Genomic DNA, 27162 nt, shown 5'->3' on the forward strand with positions numbered 1-27162 from the left:
ATGATGATGATACTGCGTCGCCGCTGCCGTATTAACATATTTATCCTCTACATGGAGCACCAGCACTGACACTGCCATTTTACATTTCGTTTAGCTGAGCTAATCGGCCTTCATGTCAGATTAAATGAAAATGATATTCACCTCCTCGGCTTTGCCCCGACACAGCACTGAGCTTGTTGTTTTGAAAAATGGATCAAATCCATTTTGGTATGTGGGCTAAACACATTTTTCTTAATATTATTGGTGGAGACTAGATTTTATTCAGTACACGTGGATCTTATTAATGGATGTTTCCATTTGGAATGGGGACTGGATTAGATATTACATAGTTTTTTTGCAATGTGAAAAGGTGTTGAAACCCTTGTTTACATTCCCATTAAAACAGGACTAATTTAATGAGAAAGAACAAACATCTGTACTGTACATTCTGGGTTATTTGGGACTTGGAAGAGTTGTGTTTTCTTGTGTGCAGTTTGTCCGACTGTCTTACCTTCACTTAAAGGGTCTAATGTGTGAATCATCAGCTGGAAAATGCTGTTTCTCATCAAGCTGTTGTGCAGGGAGGCGGAGCTGCCCCCCCTCTGAAGTCGAGGCCTTGCCTACGAGGGGAGAAACATGATGTGAATGAAACATGCCAACACTTGAGATGAGGCTCTCCTCATCTAAGTCCACCAACTGGTTTTCATTGTTATGATAAAGCAAATATTTCAGTCTTACTATTGTCAGCACAAGGAAAATAAGCTAAATAAGCTTACCCATGCTGTTGGGTAAGCTTATTTCACACAAAAAAATGATGATTGTTTTACAGACTTGTATTTATATTAGTAAAATCAACATGTATTCATGCATATGCTCCACATTCACTCATGCTATGGGTTGGAACAGGATTCCTTAATTCTCTTGCACATAAGGCAGATCCTATAACTCAGTTATAGGTCAAGGTCACTCCGGCAATTCAAGCTGAACTTCAGAACTGTTGCAAATTAGACAGAGTTGCAGGCAGCAGCTGTTTGGAGTGTGTACATCTTTGGATGCCCACAGGTCAAGCACAGCCGCTAACTCAGGCCCATATGGATGAGAGCAGGAAGCTTCTTGTAAGGTCTTGGCAGAGTAGCTTCTCAATGTGGCCCAGATGGTGACGATCCTTCTGCTGTGTGTGTTTTTTTTCCCCTTTTACTTCCTTCATGAGGTGAATGAAACACTCAATAGGGCACCAGACGTCACGGGACTCGATTTCTATGAACCGCCGTGTTGGCAGCCTAAAATGCAGCAACAATGAATGGGCCCAGGGCTGGATTCAAACTGTCAAAGTTCACTGTACACTTTAAATCCATGGCGATTGACTGATATCGCTCCATCTTCTTGTGCTCACTGTGAGCACGTTTCAAAGCACTCCCGGTTGACCTCCACTGTCTCTCTGGATCTGTGGGGACCCTGGTAAAGTGCTCTCCTGTTAGGCTGTCTCTGACTGTTTTTGGACATCAACCCACCATCTTCACTTTTATGATGAAAACAGCCAGGGAAGAGACAAATTGACATATTGTGTGATTTATGTGTTGTCTAGTATCTACAGAGGTCATTTCCTGTCAGAGGACGTTACATTGGTTGTGTGACGTCAGCTATTGTAGCTCTATAATACCAGCAAAGTGTAGATAAGAAATATAGAAAAAACAAACATACATTGATTTGCTGTTTTCCACCCTTCACTATTTGTTCTCTCTCTCTCTCTCTCATCTTGGCAATTTGTGTACTATCGATAGTGAATGATGTATATTTATTTTGTCATTTTATCTTGTTTTATTACAAATCTATTGCTTTTTTTGCTGCTGTAACAAGTGGGATCAAGGATAATCTACTATAAATTTGAAAATATTAAAGCATTCTTAAGAGTCTTAAGCAATTCTGTGCACATGCTGCTCCCTTGACTGTCTTTTACAGGCTCTGCACACAGGGAAGCTGAGGGTTAGCGATAACGGTGTTTATGTCTTCTTCACAGTATGGTGGAAGAAACACAAGTTAAGCTACTACATCTACATAGAAACAAGGACAGACACTGAAGCAGACAGACAGAGAGCGTGTCAATCAGGCAGGACCTACCGACAGCTTGCCGTCATCCTCTGGTGCCCCAGGACTTGCCTTCTCATCCAACACAAAGAGAAGGGGTAGTAAAAGTGGGGGAGAGAAAGAGAAAACAGGACAGAGAAGTGAAGCATAACGCACACGACCACACAGACAAGATGAAAAGATGATGGAGAGACATTATGACACAGTTACAGAGATCGGGATGACTGACTGTGATGCATGTGGACAAGACTAGAGGCACAGGTCCCCGCACCCCACTACTAATGTGCCAGTCACAGGCTGAGCAAGACTGGACACCTTCTACTTCTGTAACCTTGAAGTTGATTCAAATGCCATAACACTTTCACTCACTCAAGGATGTTCACTACTCTTTGTTAAATACTCTTGCAGATCAAACGTTGTTAAAGAAATGGAAAACTTGTTTATTGTGCAAGCGTGCTAAATCGTGCTAAGGCCGGGATCACGATGGTCTGTGTCACATTATCAATCACGGTGGCACGGGTTAACATTCACGTCACTCCGCGGGTTCATAGGTCATCTGGGAGATGGGGCAAGGAGTTGTCAATTACGTTTATGTCGGTATGTAAAGCCACATCCGAGCACACTGTTATCCTACTGCTCAATGTCCAGGAGCATGTCATAGGAGACGTGAAATAAATTCAAACATGCTACTCTTCTCGTCAAGGTTATAGTGGAGCGTCCCAGGTGACAAATCTTTGTTCTTCAATGACATTACACTACACGTCCATTCATCATTCCCGACATAATCGGGTCCGACACTGGAAATGTGCTGTCGCGACCAAATGACTTGAAAATCGGCCTGCATTTGTGGAATTTGATCCCAACATTAACAATAAGTCTTTTAAACAATCAATCACCAGTTCTCTGCCACCAGCAGCCGTGTTGTCGCACAATCTATTTTTGAAACAAAAGTAGAGACCGATACCAATACACAAACTCAAATATCTACCGATATCAGCCTCTTTTTACACCTTTTAAACTGTGAAGCTGTTAACACTAGTCCTTTCAAGCTATTTCAAAGAGATAATTCTCCAACTGTGTAACAAACATTCTTCTCCAATAAAGAAGAAATGAACAGCCCACAACATGACTCACCTAAAATACTGTTGCAGATTTTTTTATATGCATCAAAAATCAAATTTTTTTTCTTCATTTTGGATTACATTGGATTTTACATTTTTATCTTTCTGATATCCAATACAGTGATTTTGACCAGTATCGGACTGATACAGATACTAAGTTAAGCATAAGGTCATCCGTACTGGCTATCCAAAAAAGTGTGTATAATAATAATAACAATAATAATAATAATGACATTTTTTACAGTCTGTGCATAGTGAAGCATGTGACAAATAGGATTGGATCTGATCCAGTGAGTTTGACCAATATCAGGCTGATGCTGAGTATCGTATCATCCCTAAAAAAGTGTCTGACCTGAAAACACAATCTCCAGTAATAAGCGTGTGTGAAATAAGTCACTCAAGGTCTTTGCTTTCTACATACAGAATGGCATGGCATCTTAATTCTCTTGTGTGTGTAAAGTAGGAGTTCATGACGTGAAATCTCATGGGGGTGTAAATATTCTTCCCACATATTTCTGGATTAAAGAAACAGTTTGGACTCCTTTCATTGACTTATCAACACAAATGCACCGTAACTTGAAGGAATTTGCATTGGGAGCCGGTGTCGTTTCCAGAATAATCAGCCACTGCCGTCAGTGTGAATGTCACTACCCACTGTGCTGCACTGTTTCCGCTTAACGGCTCATAATTTACCATATATCAGGCTGTGTCTCAGCACAGATCGACAATAACTGCAGCAAATGAGGACATGAAATTGAACATTTGCAAAAAATAAACTAAGATTTTCCAGCGAGCCATTCAACTATAATCTTATTTTCCCATCTTTTATGTCTCCCTGCACACTTCAGGTATTATAATTATTCTATTGAATACACTAGCCCCATCCTCAAAAGCAAAGTCAGTAGGGTTAGGGGAAAACTGGTAATTGTGTCAGATAGAGATTATACCGATGGTCGATTAATAAGCCAGCATTAAATATTGAGACTAATAATATTTATAGGGAGATTAGTATGTTCTTGGGAGTTTGTGTGTCCTCTAATACCAGCCGCTCTGCCTCACAGTTCTTACATAATGTCACATCAGGATCATTCCTGGAAACGGATCAGCCGAGGGAGATAAAGGTCGCTCTGCAGCCACATGTATACGACTGCGTGTTTACGGAGAGTTATCGAGCAACAGTGTGACATCGTGTGAAAAAAAAAAAAATACTTCCGCTTCCACTGCTCGAAATTGCCCATAGCTTAACCGGGTGGGGGTTGGGTGACACGATTGGAGGAATGTGAGCGTGCTGGTAAAAACGCTGAAAGCAGAGCTGGAAGTCCTGACTCTTGAACATCAGCAGTGGATTATAAATCTTCTTATATAAAATCTGAGGAGGCACAAAAGGAGTCTATTTCTGGAGGAGTTTAATTTGAATTTCCTTTTATGCTTTGACATCCAAGCAAAATTACTGAGGCGGATAATAGCTTCTTCCGCTTTTTTTTGTTAACACATTTTCTACTTTGCCAGTGGTTGATTTAATCCATCATAGCTGTGCTTTATTCTTCAAATCCTTGACTTACTCCCTAATATGCTCTAGATATAGTAGAAAATACAGGAACAGAATACGGCATTACATTTTATAAATTAAATGACATACTTTCTATATCGCTTATACCTAATTCATTTTCATTAAGCTGTCACATTTCTAACTTTAATTACAGTGTACAGTGTACTGTAAATTATTTAATGTTTTGGTATTCCAACAAGTACTGCAATAACTTGTGAATACAATAATATCCCAAAAGTAAATAAGTAATTCATAATAAAGACCAGAATATTATCTTCAAACTATAATCAACTGTCTCACCATGTCAAATGAACACACACAGGATTACAGGACTAATTTGTCTTTTTTGAAAACCATGTTTTACATAAGAGACAAACTCAACGATCAAAGGTATTGATATTTACAGTGTCTGTTTCCTTTCACGTGTGTGTCATTTCTCTGGACCTCACATACATTTTACTTAAGGGAGTTAGCAGGAGAAGAAGTTAAAATGCCTGGAGTGAAGCTAGATGGAGCGACATCTGAAGTGCACCATTGCCAGGACACGGTGCCACGATTCAGACAGGCTACAGCCATAACATTACAGGCTATGAACCAGTACTTTTCAAAATCCTAACAGCACTGAAGTAGAAGTAAAAACATACTTCCTCCATGGCAAGTTGTCCCCTCTCACCCTAAAAGCCAAGTGAACCCCCCTCTTCTGCTTGTTTGACCAGAGAGGCTGGAGGTAAGCTGATAATGTGTATAATTTCATGACTTTACATTGAACTGTGAATATTTGCTTCTCTATACCTATATATATATTATTGTCTTCACTCCCCTTACAGTATGTTAGCGGAGAACCAAGCTTGTCATAAATCAGGGCCGCCGACATGGAGTCCTCAAAATCAGGAGGTCTTGCAAAGTCTCGGATCTTGTGAGAGAAAATACAAATTGCTTCACAGCACTTCACACACCCTAGCCAGGTACTGGCTATACAATGAAGGTAGCTATAGCATTATTTTAGATGTTCATCATGGCAGAAGCACGGAAGAGGAAATTTCCTTCTTCTAATCTTTGGGCTCTCGGGTAATCAACAAAAGTGCAGACTTTGTGATTAAATTAAGCTTCAAGTTTAGAATTAGAATACATTTTAAGTCTGCACTAAATTTAAATCGATTGTATTCATTTGTGATTTGAAATTTCCAAGTGTTCCTCTCCACTTAATGACTTTTCTTTGAAAATACCAAAACAGGGTTTTAAAAATGTATCCTAATGGATGTCTCAAGGTCATGTGGGGAAAATATTGTGCACAAGCCAAGACAGACTCGAAGCAGACGGGCTTGTTGGGATAAAAGCTACATTGCAATTGATCTGACATGTCTGGCATTGCATATCTTTTGGGTTGTGAAATTCAAGTAGATGTGTGTGACTTACATCTCTGCGTAAAAAGGGGAGGAAAAGTCAAGCATCTGTCAGCCTGTGTATGTAAAGAACTGTGAAAACCGGGTTGCCCTGCCTTGTGACACAAACTTGAAAAAAACAAAATGTTGCACAGCTTTAAGCCCTTGCGTTACAGCAGGCAGCCGTCTGTCAGAGAACGACAGGACGCCCTTTGAGATTTGTCCGTTTAGATTCGATGCGTTGAGAAGCACGACTAAGCAGCATCTCACTACTCCTCCTCCTCCTCCCCTCTCTCTCCCTCGTTTTGCCTGGAGACGATAATGATGATCTTCAAGGAAAGGAGGGGAAAAAGATGCACAACAAGTCAAGAAGCCATCCACTTGCTAATTAGTAACCCCTTCATTTTTCTAACAAGCAGAACTAATTACAGGAGCTGCCACGACACTGATTTCCCACAAGGCAGTGCTCATCAGGACTAAGCCAAAATTGCTTCCTCTTACTCCCTCCCTACCACCCCCCCCTCCCTCCCTCCCTCCAATGAACCAATCAGACTCTGGCTTTTGGGGGAACAAGAAACTGCTGTGTCATTCTTTTGCAAGTGAACGTAATCACCCGGAGCTGAGTTTGAACAGGCACTTTTTGTCATTTTGTCAGTAGTAACATGAACTTGCAGTGTTCTGCGTGTAATTCATTCTTATTAATAGATTACATTTAGAGTGTGCAAGTGCAAGACAATATTTTAGCTGAGTGGAATAGAAAGCCTCATTTGTCATTGTAGTAGATTTTATAAAATACTCTAAAGCCATGGTTCTCAAACTGTGGTATGTGCACCACCAGCGGTACGCAAGCTTCCTATATGGTATGGTTTCTCCAGTGGTACTTGGTGCAAGAACCACTGCTCTAACACATATAGATATACCTATACGAAATGAAGTACTGTGGAGTGGCACACCGGTGATTGCAAAACAATGCATATTGCAGTTTTGATTTTAAGTCATAATTACTTAATTCACACTATTATTGCAATTATAACATCATTATCAGCCATTATTTAATTGCCTCCTACATCTTTCAGGTCATTTCAACAATTCATACATTAAAACTTTTGTTTAGTTTATGACCAAATGTGTAACATTTTACCATGTAAAACTTAAGTGTTGATGACCATGTTCCACTTCCATAGTGGAAACAGAGTAAATACATAAGACAGAATCCTGACGTCTTGCTGTTCCCGAGAGATCAGATCTAATTTGGATCAGAAGATGCGGTAAAGAATAGAGCTGGGTGATATGGGAAAAAATCTCATCAGAATTTACTTTTTTTGGAGAATGGCGTCTGAAGTAACAAGACATATTGGCAATTTAACAATTTATTCCTTTAACAGGGTCCTCGGTAGCATGTGGAAGGACCATACACAGCCATAGCCCGCCACCTCCAGGCAATGTGCATGACTATATTATTCCCAAATAATTAAAGTTTTTCTCTCAGGGCTTGACTGGATAGTAGAAGCAGTTGTCAAGCAATTTCATGGGGAAATTCTGCTATAATGGCCATTTTAATCACTGTAAAAGGACGATTTGTGCAGAAAAACATTAACTTTATTGCTCAGTGTAGGCATGCGAAGGTTCTGTGCTAGTAGGAGTAAACCTTAAACTCAGTCAAGAATATTTTATGCTGTTTTCTGGATCATAGTTGGGAACTGAAGGAAAGCAATTTTGTTTAAAAATAAAGTCGATATACTATATATAATCACCATATAAATCAAATAAATGTTTCTGTATGGCTGGGCAATGTGTCTTTGAAATACTATCTCGATATTTTTAGTCTACAATCCAATATAGTAGTATATGGGGATAATACACTGTGCACAGGTTGTTTCTCTGGACTCATGAAATTTTTTCTTTTGAGATGTCTGTGCTTCAATACACTGTAAATACAACCTAAAATAAAATATCTACTGTTCTGTATTACATAATCTTAAAATACACATATATACTGCAATCTGTGTATTTTTGGCAATCTGATTTTCTTCAATAGCAATATAGTGAGTATTGTATCATGGAAATACACTTTGCTGTATCACAAGTAGGGATGCGCCAATATGAGACTCAGTATTGATCTAATACTGGTCAAAATCACTGTAAAATTCGACATAATCCAAAAATATAGTATGTTGCATGCCTTACTATGAAAAATATCTTGAAAAAGCTTCTTAGTTTAATACGTCTAAAATGACAGGATTGGACTGATATCAGTATCGGACATGAACAAAGGATATCAGTGTATAATCAGTGTGTTATAAAAAAAGTCTCTGGACTCATGAAATTTTTTCTTTTGAGATGTCTGTGCTTCAATACACTGTAAATACACCCTAAAATAAAATATCTACTGTTCTGTATTACATAATCTTAAAATACACATATATACTGCAATCTGTGTATTTTTGGCAATCTGATTTTCTTCAATAGCAATATAGTGAGTATTGTATCATGGAAATACACTTTGCTGTATCACAAGTAGGGATGCGCCAATATGAGACTCAGTATTGATCTAATACTGGTCAAAATCACTGTAAAATTCGACATAATCCAAAAATATAGTATGTTGCATGCCTTACTATGAAAAATATCTTGAAAAAGCTTCTTAGTTTAATACGTCTAAAATGACAGGATTGGACTGATATCAGTATCGGACATGAACAAAGGATATCAGTGTATAATCAGTGTGTTATAAAAAAAGTGTTTATTGCCAATAAAGAAGTTTTAAACCACAATTTACTGGCCTCTTCAACTTTCATTCAGGACCAAAAATGTACCTTTAATTATCTGGGAAGTATCATCATTGACAGATATAAATGTTTTGTATTGTAATAACCTTTTTAGCCATATCGCCCAGCCCTGACTCACATGGACATATTATGTGAGAAAGGGAATTCTCCTACACGAAGAGGCAAATGTATAAAGAAACTATAGAGGATTACTGTCTGAAAATGGTGTTATTGTTCAATGTAATGACTGAACACTAGTGGAATAATGTGAATTTTTGGTTTAATGGCGTTTAGATCTTGCGCTGTGCAGCAATATTGCCAAGCAAGTAAAGCAATAAGAATGCAAACAGGTTGGAATAAAAACACAAGAATCGCCCAGTCATTTAGATACAACCCAACTGCTGCTGTATACACACAAATGCTCCGTCAGTCGGGTGTATAACATAGGTTGACAGAGCCTGTTTTTCAGCATTACTGCATACAAATACTGTTACATCATTTCTGTTCTATTTCTGTTAATAGGCAGAATAATAACACAAATCAACAAAAGTTACCAAAATCCCATTAATGAGGTCACCAGGAAATGCTGTTTTGAGATAATTACCTTCCCACCACGGCTGTAATGCAGTACAAACTATTACATAAGGCCACCTCGTGCACATAATCCTGACCATGGTTTCGCTTCGTTGCATTGCTGCACTGTCAGCAGACATTCACCTTCAATCTGAGACAGAGACCACGTACACACAGTAGACCCTCATCTTAAAATTAGGAGGTGGAATTACTCAGACGAAACTTCCTGCCAGATAGTCAGTGCAGACACAATAATATAAAGCCCTGTCAGGTCACCTTGGTGAGTCTGAATGGGGATGAGGTTTGGGGTGGGAAGCCTGATGCATCATTCTCATCATTGCTGATGTACATAACAAGTACTAACACACTTAGATGACAACAGAGGGCCTTTTAGGAGATTCACTAAGCCAGAGAACATTTTCTAATTAGCTCATTAGAGGCAGTCTGATTGCAATCACTTCCATTTTAAGAGTTCCTCTTAAATTAGCTTGTAGATTCTCAGTTGTCTGTGTTGTTGGTTCACACTGCAGCTATGGGATCTATCGTCCACATGATAAGACATTATCACCTTGAAGTTCACAAAATATGACACGCATGGAGTTTTGTAAGGCAGGGATAAAAAAATGGGGGGTTGTATGTATGGATGTATCTATGCATGTCCACAGTCACATGCAACCACATGTACTGTTTCCATCTTCTTAGCCTGCTTGTCATTTCATACACCCATGAGATAGGGATCTTGGTGCCCTTCACATGATGCTTTTACAGTACAGTTACATTAGCTAAATTGACCCCGCTTTTAAAAATAGCCGCTGATCGATGAGGCTTTCAGTTTCTTGCAGGCATCAACATTTAACCTTCAGGCTCTTCCTTCAGAACAGAAACAAACTCTCATTATAAATTTTCATGAATTCCTCTGCATCATCAAACTAATATATATATAATATATAGAGAGTGTAATAGAGTGGAAGAGTCATGAGTGTGATGTGTGACACAGGAGTCAAACCTAACAATGCTGAACAGTAAATTAATTAAAAATTCCTGAAGACATGCGTTAATCTCCAACATTTAGCAAAGGAAATGTCTAAAATCTCAATATTTAACAGAGGAAACTGGTGTGCACTACACTGCTGAAAGCTGGCGATCGTGAGCCGAATAACAACCCCTTCCGCCCTATTTTAGTTCAGAGACTGCGTCAGACGCTGAGTCTGCGCTCCGGTCACGCAGGAAGTACTGAACTAATCTTCTTACTTAACTGATTCTAATGAATCAGTAGACCGAAAACAATTGCTTTAAAAGTCACAACAGTTTCATGCAGCTGTGCTATGATGACTCTGCCCACACTGAGGAGGTACTATAGTAGAGTCGAGCCGAGTCGTGCTGGAACTGCATAGTGGAAAAGCGCCATAATAATAATAATCATAATGGACAAAAGAATAAAGACTAATATTGCAACGGAGATAGACAAAATGATCACCTTTACTAAAATAAATACATTCAAGTATTGTTTTTTAGAACAGACTACATTGTGCTTTTGATCATTTACACAGTGATTATAAGAAATGACATGGTGACCGTCAGTCAGACAGTATGTTTACATGCACAGTTTCTGTATCTCTCTAAAACCTGGTGTGTACTAAACCAGTTTCCTACTGACTTTTATGCTGCAGAAAAACAAATGTATGTTGTGTTCCTGCTGTACATGTTAATTGTGATTCGAATTAGATTGACCAGGCCCTACAAATGGAGGGCAGACAGCCCCAGTAGTACAAAAGCTGATCAAAGACGATATAAAATGCAGCCATTGGCACATGTGAAGCACACAAAGTTACTTAGAACTTAATTGGTACAATAAATGCAGTTTAATCACATTTGGACAGTCGTGGGTGTTGGTGACAAACAAAGACACAGAGAACTGTAGACAATAGAGGACAGATGGTGGAAGAAGCAACTCAATCCACCCACTACACGATTTCAAAACTCTACACTGTATCATGATTATTCAAATCCGAATGATACTTTTCTATCTACTGACTGACCAAAAAGTCCAACAACAGTATAACAATTAAATATGTAGCTTTACTACTATATAACATCTCCACCCTCCAAAACAAAAAACACACAGTTGGAATGGATGATAAAACGTGAAACCCTTAGCATCATGGTGAGATCATCATGATGAGATCATCATAGTGAGATCAGGCTTTCTATCATTTTTTAAATTAGTGGACTCTCGTCACTGGCTGAGCTCAAGCAAAAACATTAATGTTTCTCTCCATTTGTGAGTCGGTAAAATTGTGCAAATGTGTGTGTGTGTATAATTTAAAATCCTAGAATTTGGATATCGCCACATAGTGATAAGGTATCTGTGATGACAGGCTTTAAAGGCTGTTACATTGATAATTGTCATGGTGAAATACACTAAATATTACTACTACTACTACTACTACTACTACTACTACTAATAATAATAATAATAATAATACATGGAATAGAATAATTATATTTGAAAAACTCACTTAATAACACAATTTTAAGGCTAATTATTTGTGATATCGCAGAATAACCATTTTGAAAGGCAATGTCATTGTTTCTAACACATGTAAATATCCTTAATTTAACATTACAAAGCCAAAGAAATAAACCAGGTATTTTCTGAAATGAAAGGTAATAAGTGTATTTAAAGATCATGTAATACAGATCATCAACAGTAGATATTTTTATTTGAGTGTATTTACAGAGTCCAGAGAAACAACCTGTGTGCAGCTTTACATTCTATGTCTCATATATCACGATATAGACTCAAAATTTGCCATCTCGCCTAGCTTAACAGAAACATTGATTTGAGTAATATCGTGAAAAAAGTATATTGTGATAAGATTTTATTCCCATCCCTAGCTTACAAAATTGTGTCTATTTGCAGTTTTGATCTACCACTCAGTGACCATGAGCCTGAGAGAATAATACCCACTCCAACCCAAACTCCATGGTCTCTTCTACTACTTTTCTTTGAAAGGGATAAAAACATTCCTCTCTGATTTCCTACAACTACAGAGCACAAATCAAGGACAAGGCCACGTACCCAACAAAAAACTGCCCAAAATATACTTGACCAAGTTTAAGGTTCACTCATAGTAGCACACAACCTCTATATACCTCAACTGTACAAATCATCTTTTTATAGTGATTAAAATGGCTATTTCAACAGGATTTCTTATGAAATAGCTTGAGAACTGCTTAGATTAACCATTCAAACCCAAACAATTTAACAATCGACTGTGGATTTTGCTGCAAACTAGCTTGACATGCATCACAAGGGAAGATAATCACATGAACACGTCATCCACAACCAAATAGGCACTTCAAGCAAAGCAGACTATTATAGTTTATGATGTGGGAGTTAATTTGGATTGGACTGGATAAAAATAAAAACCTAAAAACTACAGCCAGCAGCAAGCAACATGTTATTTTTTTTCATGTGTGAACAGAAGGTTTACCGCATCAGTGCTGATGCTCAAATATCCAAATCCACAGGGATGGAAACAGAAACAGACCTGAGCTTATTTCTGCACAGGATCAGCTTTGTAACCGATCTTTGAAGTACACCCTGATGGAAGATCTCGCCTCTGTGACGCTATTTATAGCTTGGTAATGCATCAGAGGTCACACCTTCCATCTCAGCAGAACCATCATCTGCCTCCATTCCCGCTGGCTTATCCAACAACTGACGATAGCAGGAATCTAATATCATGGCTGGACGCAGAAACGTTACCTGAAAACCAATCTGCGGATATCCTTGTGTGGTTCACATCCTTGAATATCCTACTACCAATTATTTTGCTTGACAATCTGATATTGACGTAACGCTCATGAAGATTTAATGTAATGAACTAGCCTGATAAAATGTTATTTTAATTATGTTTTATGTGTACAATTATTGCAAGTGTTCAGCTGTGATTATTCAGTGTAGGTTTGTGATGGGGTTTTGACATTAAAGTACGTTTAAATGACATAAATAAAATAAGTTGTTTGTTCGACTACTTTTAAAATACATGGAAACTGAACGACACAAACAATCTCTTCCTGTCACTTTGAAAACACGTTCAGTAAACGTGGAACAAAGAAACCCCCGAAAACTACTCTAAATGCTAAAGTACACATGCCAGGCCATGTTTTTGTGTGGACAGGTTCTCAAGTTGGACCAACACCTCCAAATAATGTGATCAGACCAGAGTCCGACTCAATGTGACCTGGATGCTCCACGCATGCGCCACAGTTCCTACCCCCAGCTTACATTCGGAAGAAATAAAAGAAGCTCATACACAGAAGAATGAGGCAACATCTACAAAGACAAATAGCGAAATTCAGACTGGAAGCTGCCTAATAGCGAGAAGCTGAAAGTGGGTGTATTGCCACCTTGTGTAGTGGAGGTGGACGCATTCCATTCACAGGAGTCAAACTGAACTGGTGGGGGTCTGAGGGTCACTCCTGTCTTTCATAAAGCCACAGTGCACAGAGAGCTGGCTAATCTGATCTTGTCGAGCATTTTTTTTTCTCAAAAAAAACAGCCAGTCAGTACATCAGCTAAACAATGAAGCCACAAGATAACAAGATAAGCCTGGGCTGGCCTGGTGAGGTAGCCCTGACCAGGGGGTGCAGATGATGAAAGATCCCTCTAATGCCATCTATGGCCAGAGCAAGCCGGCACTTCAGCTCCTAATAAATCTGACTTCCTGCCATGACAGACCTCATACACAAGGATACACAAGGTTTCAAAACGATACATTCTGTAACAATGAATAAGGAAAAGGTATAATTTTTTGACTTAAATCAAGGAAGGAGTTGGACAATCAGTTGCTCCAGCAGAACAACTCTACCACACACACGTGTTGATCCTTCAGAAAAAAAAGTTAAATCAGAGAGAGCAATATATTCACACTTCTTCTCTTATGTGCTGCCATGATCACTCCAGTTTGTGAGAAGCCAATGGCTCCTTTGCATGACCTTGAACTGTGTCCATACAGTCTGTACATGTACTTTATGGATTTCTTGAGTGTGTGTGGCTGTGAGTTGGTGTGCGTTCAGATGGGACATAAAATGCATCAGGCAATGTGTGACCCTCTGCACATTATTGAGTGACCCAGTGTTGAGTAATCAGACCTTTGTGCACGGGTAGGAGTCAAGTCTGTGCCGTTAAGTCACCGACCACACGACCAGACTAAGAGGCTTAACTGTGACAGAACGTGCGACAATTAAGGCTACCACTGTTGTATGATGATGCCATCTTTGATTTACAAACCACCCTTTAAACCAACATTTGCTGGATAGAGATTTTTGTTACTGGATTGATAGCAGCTCAATCACACTGGTCATATGTGCCGTGTTTTATTGTCTATTTTCCTCAGGACAATGATTTTTGACATTGTAAATCAAGTGAAAAGTAGGTTAATTTTTCCACAGACTTCCATTCCAACAGAATTATTTTTCTGCTACGAGCAGAGGTGGCTATTCAATATATTCTTAATTCCGGTTTAGCTTCAACGGGCAAATCGGAGGACTAGAGCAGTATTTGGATGGGATTAGTTTTTCATGGGGGAGTAATGTGAGTGTAATGCTATGAATTCCCCGTTTCTGTTCAATTACTGATAATGTATGAGGTCTGGAGTCAATTTCTGATTTGAAACAATATTGATTCATTTAAGGATATTTCAGGTTTAATACAAGTTTGCCTTTTTTTTTTAGAACTAAAAAGCTTGTGTCTGACCTAGGGCTGAACAATTAATCAAAAAAGAAATCAAAATCGCAATACGACCAACTGCAATTTTCCCGATCGCAAGAGGTGCAATATTTGTTAAAGCCAAAGCACGTGTCAAAAATAACATTTTAGATTAAACATTGTCCTGAACTACACTTTATATTCCATAGATAAAAGAATAAATCTTTATTTTGCACAGATCTGAACACAGCAATCATTTGAAATGTTTTTCAATGAAAATGAGAATAATTATGTAAAAAAATCCCTCCATTATATTTATTCCAAATTGTTCAGCCTTAGTCTGACCCTTGTTTATCTTTGCAATTTGTATATCAAAAAATATTCATTGATGGCAATCATTCAAAAGAATTGAATTACATACTGTATTGACTGATGGCATTCTAGTGTATCCATATTGTCTTATATCAAAGACCTGATTCCTTTTTAATTTGAGGGTTGTAATGTGGTTTACAAGTGTGTCTGCATGGAGCACATGTTCCTGTGGCTGACTGTACCTCTTGCAGATCAAACAGCAGCTCAGCACACATCAGGTAAACAAAGGCATTAGTCACCAGTCAGGATGTAATTAATAGATAAATAGTTTCATCCTACATATGTTTGGGTCAAAGATGAACAAATGAAACAACATGATGCTATTATTGTCTGTGGAGTTATTGAGCTACCAGCTCAGATCGCTGTCAGGTACCCTGTTTTGATATCTCTTCTAGTTATCACACTTGCTGTTCTACAGTAATACAGTAAATATCAGTGGCTTTAAATGTGTGTATTTCCACCAAGTATTGCCTATTGCCTGACTATTGGTTATTTTTGCCGAAGCTTATCCATAGCTATTTAAAAATAATGGTATGCTAATAAGAGATTTGGTAAGAAAGACCAAGGTCAGGCTGGGAAATACTGTACATGGATATTATATATATATATATTGTGTCATGAAACAAGATAAGGTCAAGGTATGGTCTGGTATTGTAATTAGGTATCTCTGATGACTTTTCCTGGTTTTAAAGGCTGTTGAATTGATAATCGCCATATTTATTAATCAAGTTAATTTAAATAGTGCTAAATAGTATATATTGTTTAAAGACACTTAATAACCTCTTTAAATTTAAGCCCAATTATTTGTGTTATAACAGAATGTGACCATATTTATAGGCAATTTCATTGTTTCTAATACAAAATGTTGAAATTAATGTCTCCCAAACCAACAAAATGATGATTATCTCAAACGTCAATGTAAAATGCTTTTTCATCCATTTTAATGTTTTCTTTGTTAGACAGAACAAAGAACCTAAAGAAACAACCTGTGTGCAGCTGTATATCCACATACTGTACATACTGTACTATTGAGATACAGACTAAAAATATCCAGATATTATTTATAAGCCATATTTCCCAGCCTTACAGAAATAATGATTTGATTTATATTGTGGTATATCAATTTAATATTGATATATAAAAAAGTATATTGTGATAAGATTTTTCCCATATTGCCCAGCCCAGTAACAATCCACAAACAATGTATTACCCAAACAACCTTTCTGCTAATCATAACATTACGTTGCATTCGTGGTTAAGTGGACTGAGAGATTGTTACAGATTCATTTTGATTGATGAGGTTGATCATTGTGCTGCTGTTAAAACCAGGGCTTCAAAAACAGAGCAGCATCCAGCCGTGCAGTGCTACGGTTTGACATTTGTCTTTACACTGTATTGATAATGTTACACCTCACGCCTGAGGTTTAAAAAAAAAGATCTGAAGAATGAGAATGTGCTGCCTGGGAGCTGAGGCATCACTCTGTGGAAAATGAGTGAAACAATGAGGCATTTGCTCACAGAGGAAACTTTTCAGAGAAAGAGAATGCAAAGTTACATCTTGAGATGAGGGACGGTGAGTGCAGGGAGTACAAAACTGATTGGTGTCTTCTTAATTTACCAATACTACCAATGATAAAACCAGAACCCCACAAACACCTCACCTTTCCTCCTGCTTCCTGCCTGTACACAACAGGAACGTCCCAAGATCAGAACGCACAAAGTAATCTCAGGGAAGCCCATTTTAATCACGTGTCTATTTCAAGGCCACTGCATTAAAATGACACCCTATTGTCCTGACAATGTGATGCCTCCCACCTGGACTGGGCAGTGCTGTGAGGATGATTAAGGACACCCTCGCAGCTCAGTCTTGATGCTGAAAGTTATTAACATAAAGACAAGCTGCTCTCAGTTCATCAGCACATCAGGAGGCTACAACTGTTCCAGCGTGGCTGCCATACCACTTCCATAGGCCTGATTCAGACTGCCTTTACAAAGCAAAACAGGTTTGGAACATCTGGAAACGTGAAAAAACAAAATAATCAAACCACATTTGGTGGTACGGCTGAAAAATGAATAATCAGAAAACAAACTCGCAATTAGCAAACAGCAAAGGCTCTAATGTTTAAGTAAATGTAACGATTCACTGGAAACAATTCATATAAGGGTAGGTAATGTTTTGATTGTGTTGTGTGGTAATGGGCAATTATTTGCTTTAAATATATGACGCACAACTGACAATTGTAATGTGTCTCAGTCTGACCACTTAGATTCCAAATTGTCTTTTGCGTTACTATAAATATGACATAAAACAGAAAGTTGCAATTTACATAAGGGAAGTGGAAGGAAATTGCGCTTGTAACAGGAGGGACGGTGGTTTAAATCTCGGGACAAGTGAAGGGCTGGGGTGCGATATATATATCTATATCTCCATATATATATATGATTGTCTTGCAATATATTATCACAGAATTGTTGTATTGTGATATTATAGGTATCGTGGACCATGAATCACGCATTGTATCATGATATGATTCCCACCCCTAATGAGGAATATAGATATACATGATATTAGATCATGTGTTGACAATGTTTTTTTAATGCTTAATGCCAGCAATGAACCAATCGTAGCTAACTACGGGCAGTGCTGTGGAGTTCTCATACCCCGCCCTGTTTGATTCAGAGTGTAGTGGGAAGCCATGTCTAAAAATGAAAACTAAACGGAGGAGCTGGTCCCATCAAAGGAACTCGACCTCCATTTTATGGAACTGGCTTGGCTTTTTTTCCACAAACGACAAGGCACAAACAACAGTTACTTGAAGGTTTGCACAGACCAGGTTCGTACATCGGATGGCAACACGAAGAACATAAAGAGACAATAATGCTGAGCGTGAAACAGCTAGCAGAGCAGCCACACCGCAGGTAACTTTAGACCAAAACAAACCACACAGGCATTTCATGAAGGCAGTCAGGATGTGGAAAGGATGTGGTAACTGAAGCAGTTAACTTTTACCTTGCAAAAGTCTGCATTGTTGCAGACCTAAATAGCAATTTATCTCCATTCTTGCACAAAATTCAAGCACTTCACTCACGGGACCCGTGGGAACCCTGTACATCAGGAAATAGTTCGGTTGCACTGTTCAGTAACTTGTACAATATTGTGATTTTGTGTGATTTTACTGTAAAAAAAAAATAATTTTTTGCCATATCGCCACAAATTTGACTTGATCACTTGCATTTAACAGTGTGCATCACCTGCCTGAAAAGATCTGATTTAAGAAAAATAAAATCTGATTAGCCTGCATGGCCTCAGTGAAGTGACCACATCTCAACAGTGACTTGCTGCAGTTGCTTCAAGCTTGAATGGTCCCAATGCTGCCTGTATCTTTCATCTACTCCGTGATTGCTGGTCGAGATTTGCTGGCCCACTGACAGATCCAAAAACTCAACGTGTCACAGAAGGTGACCCGACCATTTCTGTGAAGGTCACACCACAAGCAAAACCATGAGCTTTATATGTCATTATAGAAGTGACGATCACCTAAAACACAAAAAAGCAGATCCCTGATTTTATGGAACCATTTTACGAGTTAATGTCCTGTCCTTGCCCTCCCATCTGCTCATGCATGAAACACATTTTCCTGCTAAATTGCCAATTAAAACTCTAAATAACTGTCTTGAAATACACATGTCCCCAAAGTGCTAAAGCTTGATTAAGAACTGGTGTTTAGATGATCATATTCTAATGATATTTCGTGCCTCTCTTGTTCTATTAACCCTGTAGAAAAAAAGGTTAACTGACAGCATGAACCTGGTTAAAAAATATATAATATCTGTGGACTATTTTTGTACACTCATTTAAATTAATTAATTAGTTTGATATTATATATGTTTGTGCAGCAGCCTGGTGGGACCGTTACCCACAATGCATTAGCGAGAAGAATCTGCTCTAAGTGATGTAGGAGTGGAGACATGGTGGCAGGGTGTGATCGATTCAAAAGTCTTGCACTGTTTTTTTTTTTCCTTTCGTGAAAGGTTTGTCCACACACACACACACAGAGACACACACACACACAGAGTACCCAGAATCCATTGCACCTCAAGGTCATCTGAGTCTTCTCTGGCATCGAGCCTGTGCATTTCACTTCTTACTCTGTCTAGCTCAAAATCAAAGTAACAGAAGAAATAGGACTACACAAATGTATTATTTTCTTTTTCTTTTAAGCATTTTGCTTTAGACGCTAGCATTCTAGAGTTTCTCTCAACACTGTGTGACCTGCGGTTTAAAGATCCTTTATGTACTCAGACTAAATCCTGATTTAATGAAGGCTTTACAATACAACTTTGTCAAAAATTTCATTTCCATCTCATGTCACAAAGAAATCTAAATCCGTCCAGATAATCTCGACACCGGTGTCATATTGCACCACAGGGTCTTTTGCCCTCAAGTGTCACTGAGGGGGCGGTTGAATATTTACTCCTTATGCTATGGCATTAAAAAAAAATGTTATTTGTTCATGTTTATGTAACAATTTAAATAAAGTATTTATGTGGGAAATGTTGAACTGATGGAGGAAAAAAATAGCTCCTGAGATTTTCCAACGGATTTGTTTGTCAGTTTGGGACACAATTTATAGAGCTTAACCCAGAATCACACATTTGACTCTGGTTGTATTAATCCCACAGTGGAATACTGTATGTCAACACTGTGCAGCATTGCCCCAACCATATTTATGCATTGTGGATGGTTTAGCTGTTGAAAGCAAGATAGAATTTCTTGGTTATTTTCCTCACCCTGAGGGACTGAACATACTGTATGAGACATATGCACATCTCACAAATCATATGCTTGGCACTGGCTGTTGCATATAAAATGGTCTAAGATGCTGGACATCCGTGAGCCACTGATTTTTTGACAAGGGCATAAAAAACTGTGGAATTAAAAGCATGCTGCAATAAACAAATTGGTTTCATTTTCATTTTTGAAACAATTATGAAAGCATTAGAACAGCAACCCAGCTGCACTGAGATGTGTAAAAGAATGAGTGTGTGCCAGAAGTGACATGAAATGGTAATTTCTATCAGCTAAAATTCTTTTAGCTGCATTACTGCACAGCGTACACTTAATATAACATCCGCATATGCAGAAATTCTATATATATATATGATGTATTTCAAAAAAGAGATGGTGGTGGAGGGAGGTGGGAAATATTGAACGGAATCATACCAGAGCAAGAAGCCAACTCACCTTGGGCTGCACCGCTACTTCTACCACTTGGTTTTTGTGCATGCAACTTTTGACGAAGCCCTCTAATTTGCTGTTGCACTTCATGAAGATCACGTAGGCAGCGTAGGCTGACAGCAGCACGATACTTTCCCACATGGAGATGATGTTATCCAAAAAGAAGATGATGAGCATGATCAGATCCAGGATGTAGAAGGAGACGTCGCGGAAGAGTGGCCACCACGTTAAGTTGAGGATCTCCTTGGAGAAGATGGCGCACATGCCGATGACGAAGAGGATGTTGAAGACAGCTGAGCCCACGATGGTCCCGATGCCCACGTTGCTGTGTGAGATGAAGACGCCAATGATGGAGGTGAAGAGTTCTGGAGCTGAGCCACCTGCCGCCATGAAGGTGGCACCAGCTACATCGTCCGAAATGGTCAGCTTCTCCGTGATGACTGTGAGCGCCGGGACGAAAAACTCATCACACACGATGGCCAATGCGATGAACATGTATATCATGCCAAACATGTGAAGGACCACTGCTCCTTGACGCCGCTCCTCAATGGTGAAAATGTCTGGTGGGTACTCCCCCTGGCTGTCGTTGCTATTCGCTGTTGATTTCATGGCTATTGGTATGTCGGCTGAGACGTTGGGGTCCCTCTGCTCCTGGGTGAAAAGTAGAGTCCTATGGGGGGCCAACTGGTGGAGACTCTCCTGTGGGGGCACTTGCTCACTAAGGCTACTCGAGCCTCTGGTCAAGGCACTGAAGGAGACAGCACTTACGGCCACCAGGCTGATAACTAACCCCAAGATTCGCACGGGCCTCAGCTTCTTCCGCAGACACCGGTGACCCTGCCGCTTACAGGCAGCACCCAATATGGGTCGCCGCTCTAGTGTGTCTGAAGCCATCTTGCAAGCTTGTGGTGTCCTCACTCTCAGTGGCTTGGTTGGAAGAGGGGAGAGAGGGCAGCTGGTTTTACTGGAAACAACGCATTGTGTTGCCTTTAGTTTCAAATGAGTTGAGAAGATCGCAGGTGTTTCCCAGGGTCTGGTTTGCCGAATGATGTCTTCATAGTAGCCTCTGCTGGCAGGAATGTGTTGGGAAATATGAGGAAAAACAACATTGAGTCAGAAAGGCAACTGGAGAGAATTTGTCAAAACTGAGCCCATTTTTCAATCACATTACAATGTGAATATAAAACACAGTGAAGGACAAACACAATGCTTCTTTAAATATGTGGGGAAAAAAGGAAAAATGATTTTCTTTGGATATTAATATTAATATAATTAGTATAGTTACAAATGCAAATAAATTCATGTAAATAATACTTTGATTATCATACATAATTTGGATAAAATGGTTTTAAAGCATCACCACTTCATTGTGAGTCTCTGTCTCTCCCTCTCAGACATATTAATGAAGAATTAATAACATCTTTAATCAGCTGATGGATCCCTCATCCTCTTCCTTGATGTGAGATGTGAAGCCATTAAACCGAATTGACTTTGACAGACTCTTGGTACTACATTATTTAGTGTACTCAGCGTATGCAACTACAGTGTATTATTAAATTTTTTTTTTGAGTAAAAGAGTCAGGAGGAACTTGCAGCCTCATCTTGCGCACGCGATTCTGTCTAGCGATGTTTGTTTGGTTTTTAATTGAAAGCATTTTTTTTTACATGTTTGGATGAATTTTGCTCTTTTTACCTGAGAAATTGTTACCAAGTGTAAAGGCCGACGGTTTGGCTGCAGCCTCGGGGGAAATGTAAATGCGTTGCTGCAAATGCTGCCGTTTCTTAGGTAAAGAAAATTAAAATAAAATAAAGAGGAAGATGATAAAGAAACGCACGCCCCGTCCTGTTTTGACTTTTCCGGTCATGCACGCGTAGCCTTTCAGCTGATGATGCCAGCTGTCAACTCTCCTCAGTCTCGTCTGCCCTTCACTGATGCCTTCGCCCTTTCACAACAAACAGCTAAACCACAACCACCCGAGGCGCATGACGCGCGGCGAGGCTACGGACACTGTCATGCCTTACCTTTGACAGAGGCGAGGAAACAGCCGCTCACTCAGCACAGCAGCGGGTTGAAATTAGGAAATCCTCATCTCCGCTGCCCTCCTGCTCTCATTGAGCAAAAAATGTGACCGACGACAGAGGAGGAGCTTTGGAGCGAAAGAAGGAGGAAAAAAAACTGCTTTCCCAACTGCGCTCACCTCTCTCTCCCTCACAGCATCATTCCTCTCATCATCATCATCATCCCTCCCGTGCCCAATGAGAGAGAGAAGGAGAAAGAAAACACCACCAGATCAAAAATACCTCGCTAATGTAGCAGAAGATTTTGCACCAACCACGTGAAGCGGCTGCTTTATATAAAGGCAGGTGAGCAGCAGACAGCGCATCCTCTCCCGCTCGGTGCGCGGCGGTGGGGGCTGGTGATGGTGATGTTGCAATTTGAGGGAGGAGTTGCCGTGGTTACACAGCAAAATAACTATTTATTTCCACTCATGCTTTTTTCCTCTGGTGGCAGCAGAACAGGTGGATGTGCTCCAGCTGATGTGTGTGTGTGTGTGTGCGTGTATGGGCCACAGGGGTCATTTCAAGGTTATATGTAATTGGGTGTATTTCTCTGAGATAAGACTGTGAGCAGCAGATCACAGCTTTTGTGTATGATATTTATAAATGTTTACAATGGAATACACTCAAGATAGATAGAAGAACAGCAACACACAACAAAACTGTCAACATGACAGTTTGTGCATTTCCATTGGATATTTGGACTCTTCCTTTTGCACATTAGCTTATGAGGGGAATGATAAGATCAGCTAAGAAGCAGGCTGCTCTAGCTTCATGATAGTTCTATCAATCCTGTCATCTAAAGCTCAACAAGAATGTAACATAAGTACCAACTGCAATCCAAATTAGAAATATCGGCGAGCGTTGCCCCCTTCCTCTTCCTCCTCCTCCCCACAGTCAAGGTTGCCAGGAAATTAACCAATTCCACACAAACCATAAGACGAAACTACGCGGAGTTTTGCCACAGAACAGAACAGAATTTGCAGGCTGTAATTTGAAATTTAAATTGTGGATATTGCTATTGTTAGTGAAGCTGGTATTTCCTGCTAGTGATGGCATTTCAATTTAACATGTTTCCTTCATCCCTTTAACATTTATAGCTGTCTTTATGCACTGCTGTTTCAAAAGAGCTAGGGGGGACACAGACTTTACGTGCCAGTCGTGTGACATAATCATCATCCCCTGCAGCCGCCCTCAGTTGCATCATCTCCAATGTCAAAGCCCCCAACGACTTTGCATTTTGATAGGTCAAACCTTGTTGGACAGACACAATCTCTACACACTGTGACAAAGTATGTGTGACACGAATGCTCTTCTGCTGTATAATAAATCATGATTCGCTGACCTCATTGATTGCCTCTCTCCTCTCCTCAAACCAGTGGAGCTGTCTCTTGTTACCTAACTGGGAACAATGAGGCTTCAACTTCTATTATTACAGATAATACATTTTTGAAATCGTGAACATCAAATATGTATGTCAATGAAACATCTTCAAATAGATGTAAATGAGTCTATCATAAATACCAAAATTGTTTCCTAAAGGAAAGAAACTGATTGTACTAACTATCAGGTCACACAGTGGCGAGCACTCTTGCCTTGCACCAAAAAGACCCAGGTTCGCAACCTGGTCCGATCTTTCTGTGGGAGAGTTTCCTCCAGTTTCCGCCCACAGTCCAAGAACATGCAGAGGTTAATTAATCATTCTAAATTGACCATCGCTGTGAAATGTGTGTTGGCCCTGTGGCAGACTGCTGACCTGCATCCAGCATCCCTGGCCACCCTCCTGTGGGGGATGGTAGACATCACACAACGAATGAATGACCTATCCATAAGTGTTTGTATGTAGCTTTTTTCTGGTATATGAAGGCCACTGTAGTTCCCTGATGCACTTGGGAAAGAGGGGAGCGCTCCAGTGAACCACAGTGACGGTGAAGTTCATTTTTATTGTATGGTAAGTTTGTATTGGTGGCACCAATTGATATAGCATAGATAGCATACAGTGGACACTACTTCCCACATCAAAACCATAAATTCTGGACTTTCATTTCAAGGTAACGTGGTTACATGTGCGACTGAGTTGCATTATAAGAAATAAAGGATCCAAAATTTTGAAACTTGACCTTTACACTTCCATATCTTGGCCCCTACATCATTAAAAATAAATTGTTTCCTGTTATTCCTGATATTACATCAAATATGAGCGGCATTTTAGACTCTCTTTAAACTGTATGGTTTGTAACTTTTATATGCAAACATATGTCTGCATTCAATTCATTGTCAACTGAGTTCACATAAAAACAAAATAATAATCAGCTCCACACAATCTTGAATATAGTATAGATCTTGTGTCACCTGGTGACATTCCCTTTCTGCACACAAGTGATTTGGACAGTAGCATATTGTAGTAGTAAAGCATGATGACAGCAAACAGGGACTGTGACTGAAAGCACAAAGAAACATCAACCAAATCTTAACAGGATATCAGCATTTTGCCCCCACTCATTCCTGCACTGCTGTTGTATAAACACAAACGCTCCCTCAGTCAGGTCTGACAGTAATGTGAGACGCAACACATTTTAAAATGAAGGATGCCACAAATAATGATATATTATTATCCATCCATCCATCCTCTACCATTTTATCCTCCACAGGAGGGTCACGGGGGTTGCTGTGCCGATCTCAGCTGACATAAGGCGATAGTCAGTTTACCAGTCCATCACAGGGTGATATATTATTATATATTATAATATATGTCTGTTCATTTAGACCATAACATCAACAACAACAAAAATGTACACAAAAGGTACACTGCAGCTTTAACTTTAAAGTTGGTGCAAATAAAAATTTGACTTAAAAAATAGAAAACTGAGAAAAGATCATCTAAAATCAAAGGTGGGACTAATTCCAGGTATGTTGACATGTGACTGGCAAACTATCCAGGGTGTGACCCCAGCTATCGCCCTATATCAGCTGAGACCCTCCACAACCCTCCTGTGGAGGATAAAGCAGTAGAAGATGGATGGATGAATGTTGACATGTGCAATATGCAGGCAATGCAAGTAATGTGAAATTAAAAAAGATCACAACTGTCACAATATCTGACAGATTGGTTTGAACGGACTCGATTAGCTGCCTTAATACACTTGTGATCTGGAAACATCATCTTTATAGAAATTCACTGTGAGCCCATGGCCCCATGCTTTTCAAATTAGATCAGTCAATATTTTGCCTATCAAATGAGAGGCTGTCAGCTCTTTTTTAACAATGGCCGACACACACGCCTCTTCATTCGGCAAAGTTTCCAGCATAAAAGTGATGACTTGTCCATGGTCAGGTGGGTGGTGGTGATGGGGAGGAAGTGGATTTGGAGGGGATGGGTGACTGTTTTGATTTGTCTGAAATCTGCTCTGACAAAAACAACAGAAATTTCCACAGTGGCCCTGCCCCCCTTCCCCCACACCCGGCCAATCTTTGCTTCGGCCCGACAGCTAAATCCTAGCCATTGTGCCCCACATAGTTGTATGGATTTGTCAGCAATGGGGGCAGCGGCAGGGATGGTGATAACCAAGCAGGTTTTTCCCAGTGAAGAGCAAAGGACAATTGACTGCAGTAGTGAATTGAGTGGTCTCTCTTAAATTTGCCATTTTACTAATAACTGATGCCAAAAGCTTTTGAGCTCTGTCTGCATTTGGAAGTGGTGAAATTAGAGAGTGCCAGGATAAGAGACTTTTCAAGCACACTTGCTCCCGGATTAGACGTTGAAAGCCTCATATTAGCAGCAGCTACAGCACGTCTGTACAAAGAGGCTTGAACAGACCACCTGCCCCCTTAGAAAAATATAGTCAGCAAAACAAGCCGGCCACAGGAACCAATGATAGTAAATAGTGAGCCAAAGAAGGACAGGCAATGGATTCCACGGGACAAAAGGACAATTACATAGTAAGACTGTTCAAAAGCAGTATGGGACAGCCCTTTGTCTGGATGGGTGGGAGTCATCATTTTTAGCAGTCACGGCTCTCAAGAGATTAATGAATTGATAATCCAGTGATCACTAAGTGCTGGAGCTTATTAGACACAAGATGGGTGAAAGTGAGACCCTGCATTCACTGGAGGTCCAAGTAAAAACACTATATAATGCAGACTAATTCACATTTATTGTCACTGAATACATTCATTAATTGTCCACTGCTTTATCTTCCAAATGAGGGTTGCGGGGCCGCTGGTGCCAATCCCAACTGACATAGGGCATCGCAGGCAAACATTCACTCTCAGACTCGAAGTCCAGTTAACCACTGCATGTTTTTGGGGTGTGGGAGGAAG

At 39.7% G+C, this 27162-nt stretch overlaps 1 protein-coding gene across 10 annotated transcripts in view; it reads right to left on the minus strand.

Annotated features, from left to right (window-relative positions):
- Positions 1 to 27162, minus strand: part of LOC122766237 (sodium/potassium/calcium exchanger 2-like) — a 56516-nt gene that overhangs the window by 24526 nt on the left and 4828 nt on the right. For 5 of the 10 annotated variants that reach the window (XM_044020937.1, XM_044020936.1, XM_044020935.1 and 2 more), the window contains exons 1-4: positions 22807 to 22990; positions 20791 to 21850; positions 2098 to 2145; positions 491 to 599 (exon numbers count right to left, since the gene is read on the minus strand). In XM_044020937.1, the coding sequence (XP_043876872.1) occupies positions 491 to 599; positions 2098 to 2145; positions 20791 to 21678 (1045 nt within the window). In that variant the 5' untranslated portion in view covers positions 21679 to 21850; positions 22807 to 22990. Of the gene's footprint in view, positions 1 to 490; positions 600 to 2097; positions 2146 to 20790; positions 21851 to 22806; positions 22991 to 27162 lie in introns of those variants that run through there. The other 5 variants (XM_044020938.1, XM_044020931.1, XM_044020939.1 and 2 more) reach the window with 3 other exon arrangements.

Source organism: Solea senegalensis, linkage group LG3, assembly GCF_019176455.1.
Source record: "Solea senegalensis isolate Sse05_10M linkage group LG3, IFAPA_SoseM_1, whole genome shotgun sequence".
NCBI lineage: Eukaryota > Metazoa > Chordata > Actinopteri > Pleuronectiformes > Soleidae > Solea > Solea senegalensis.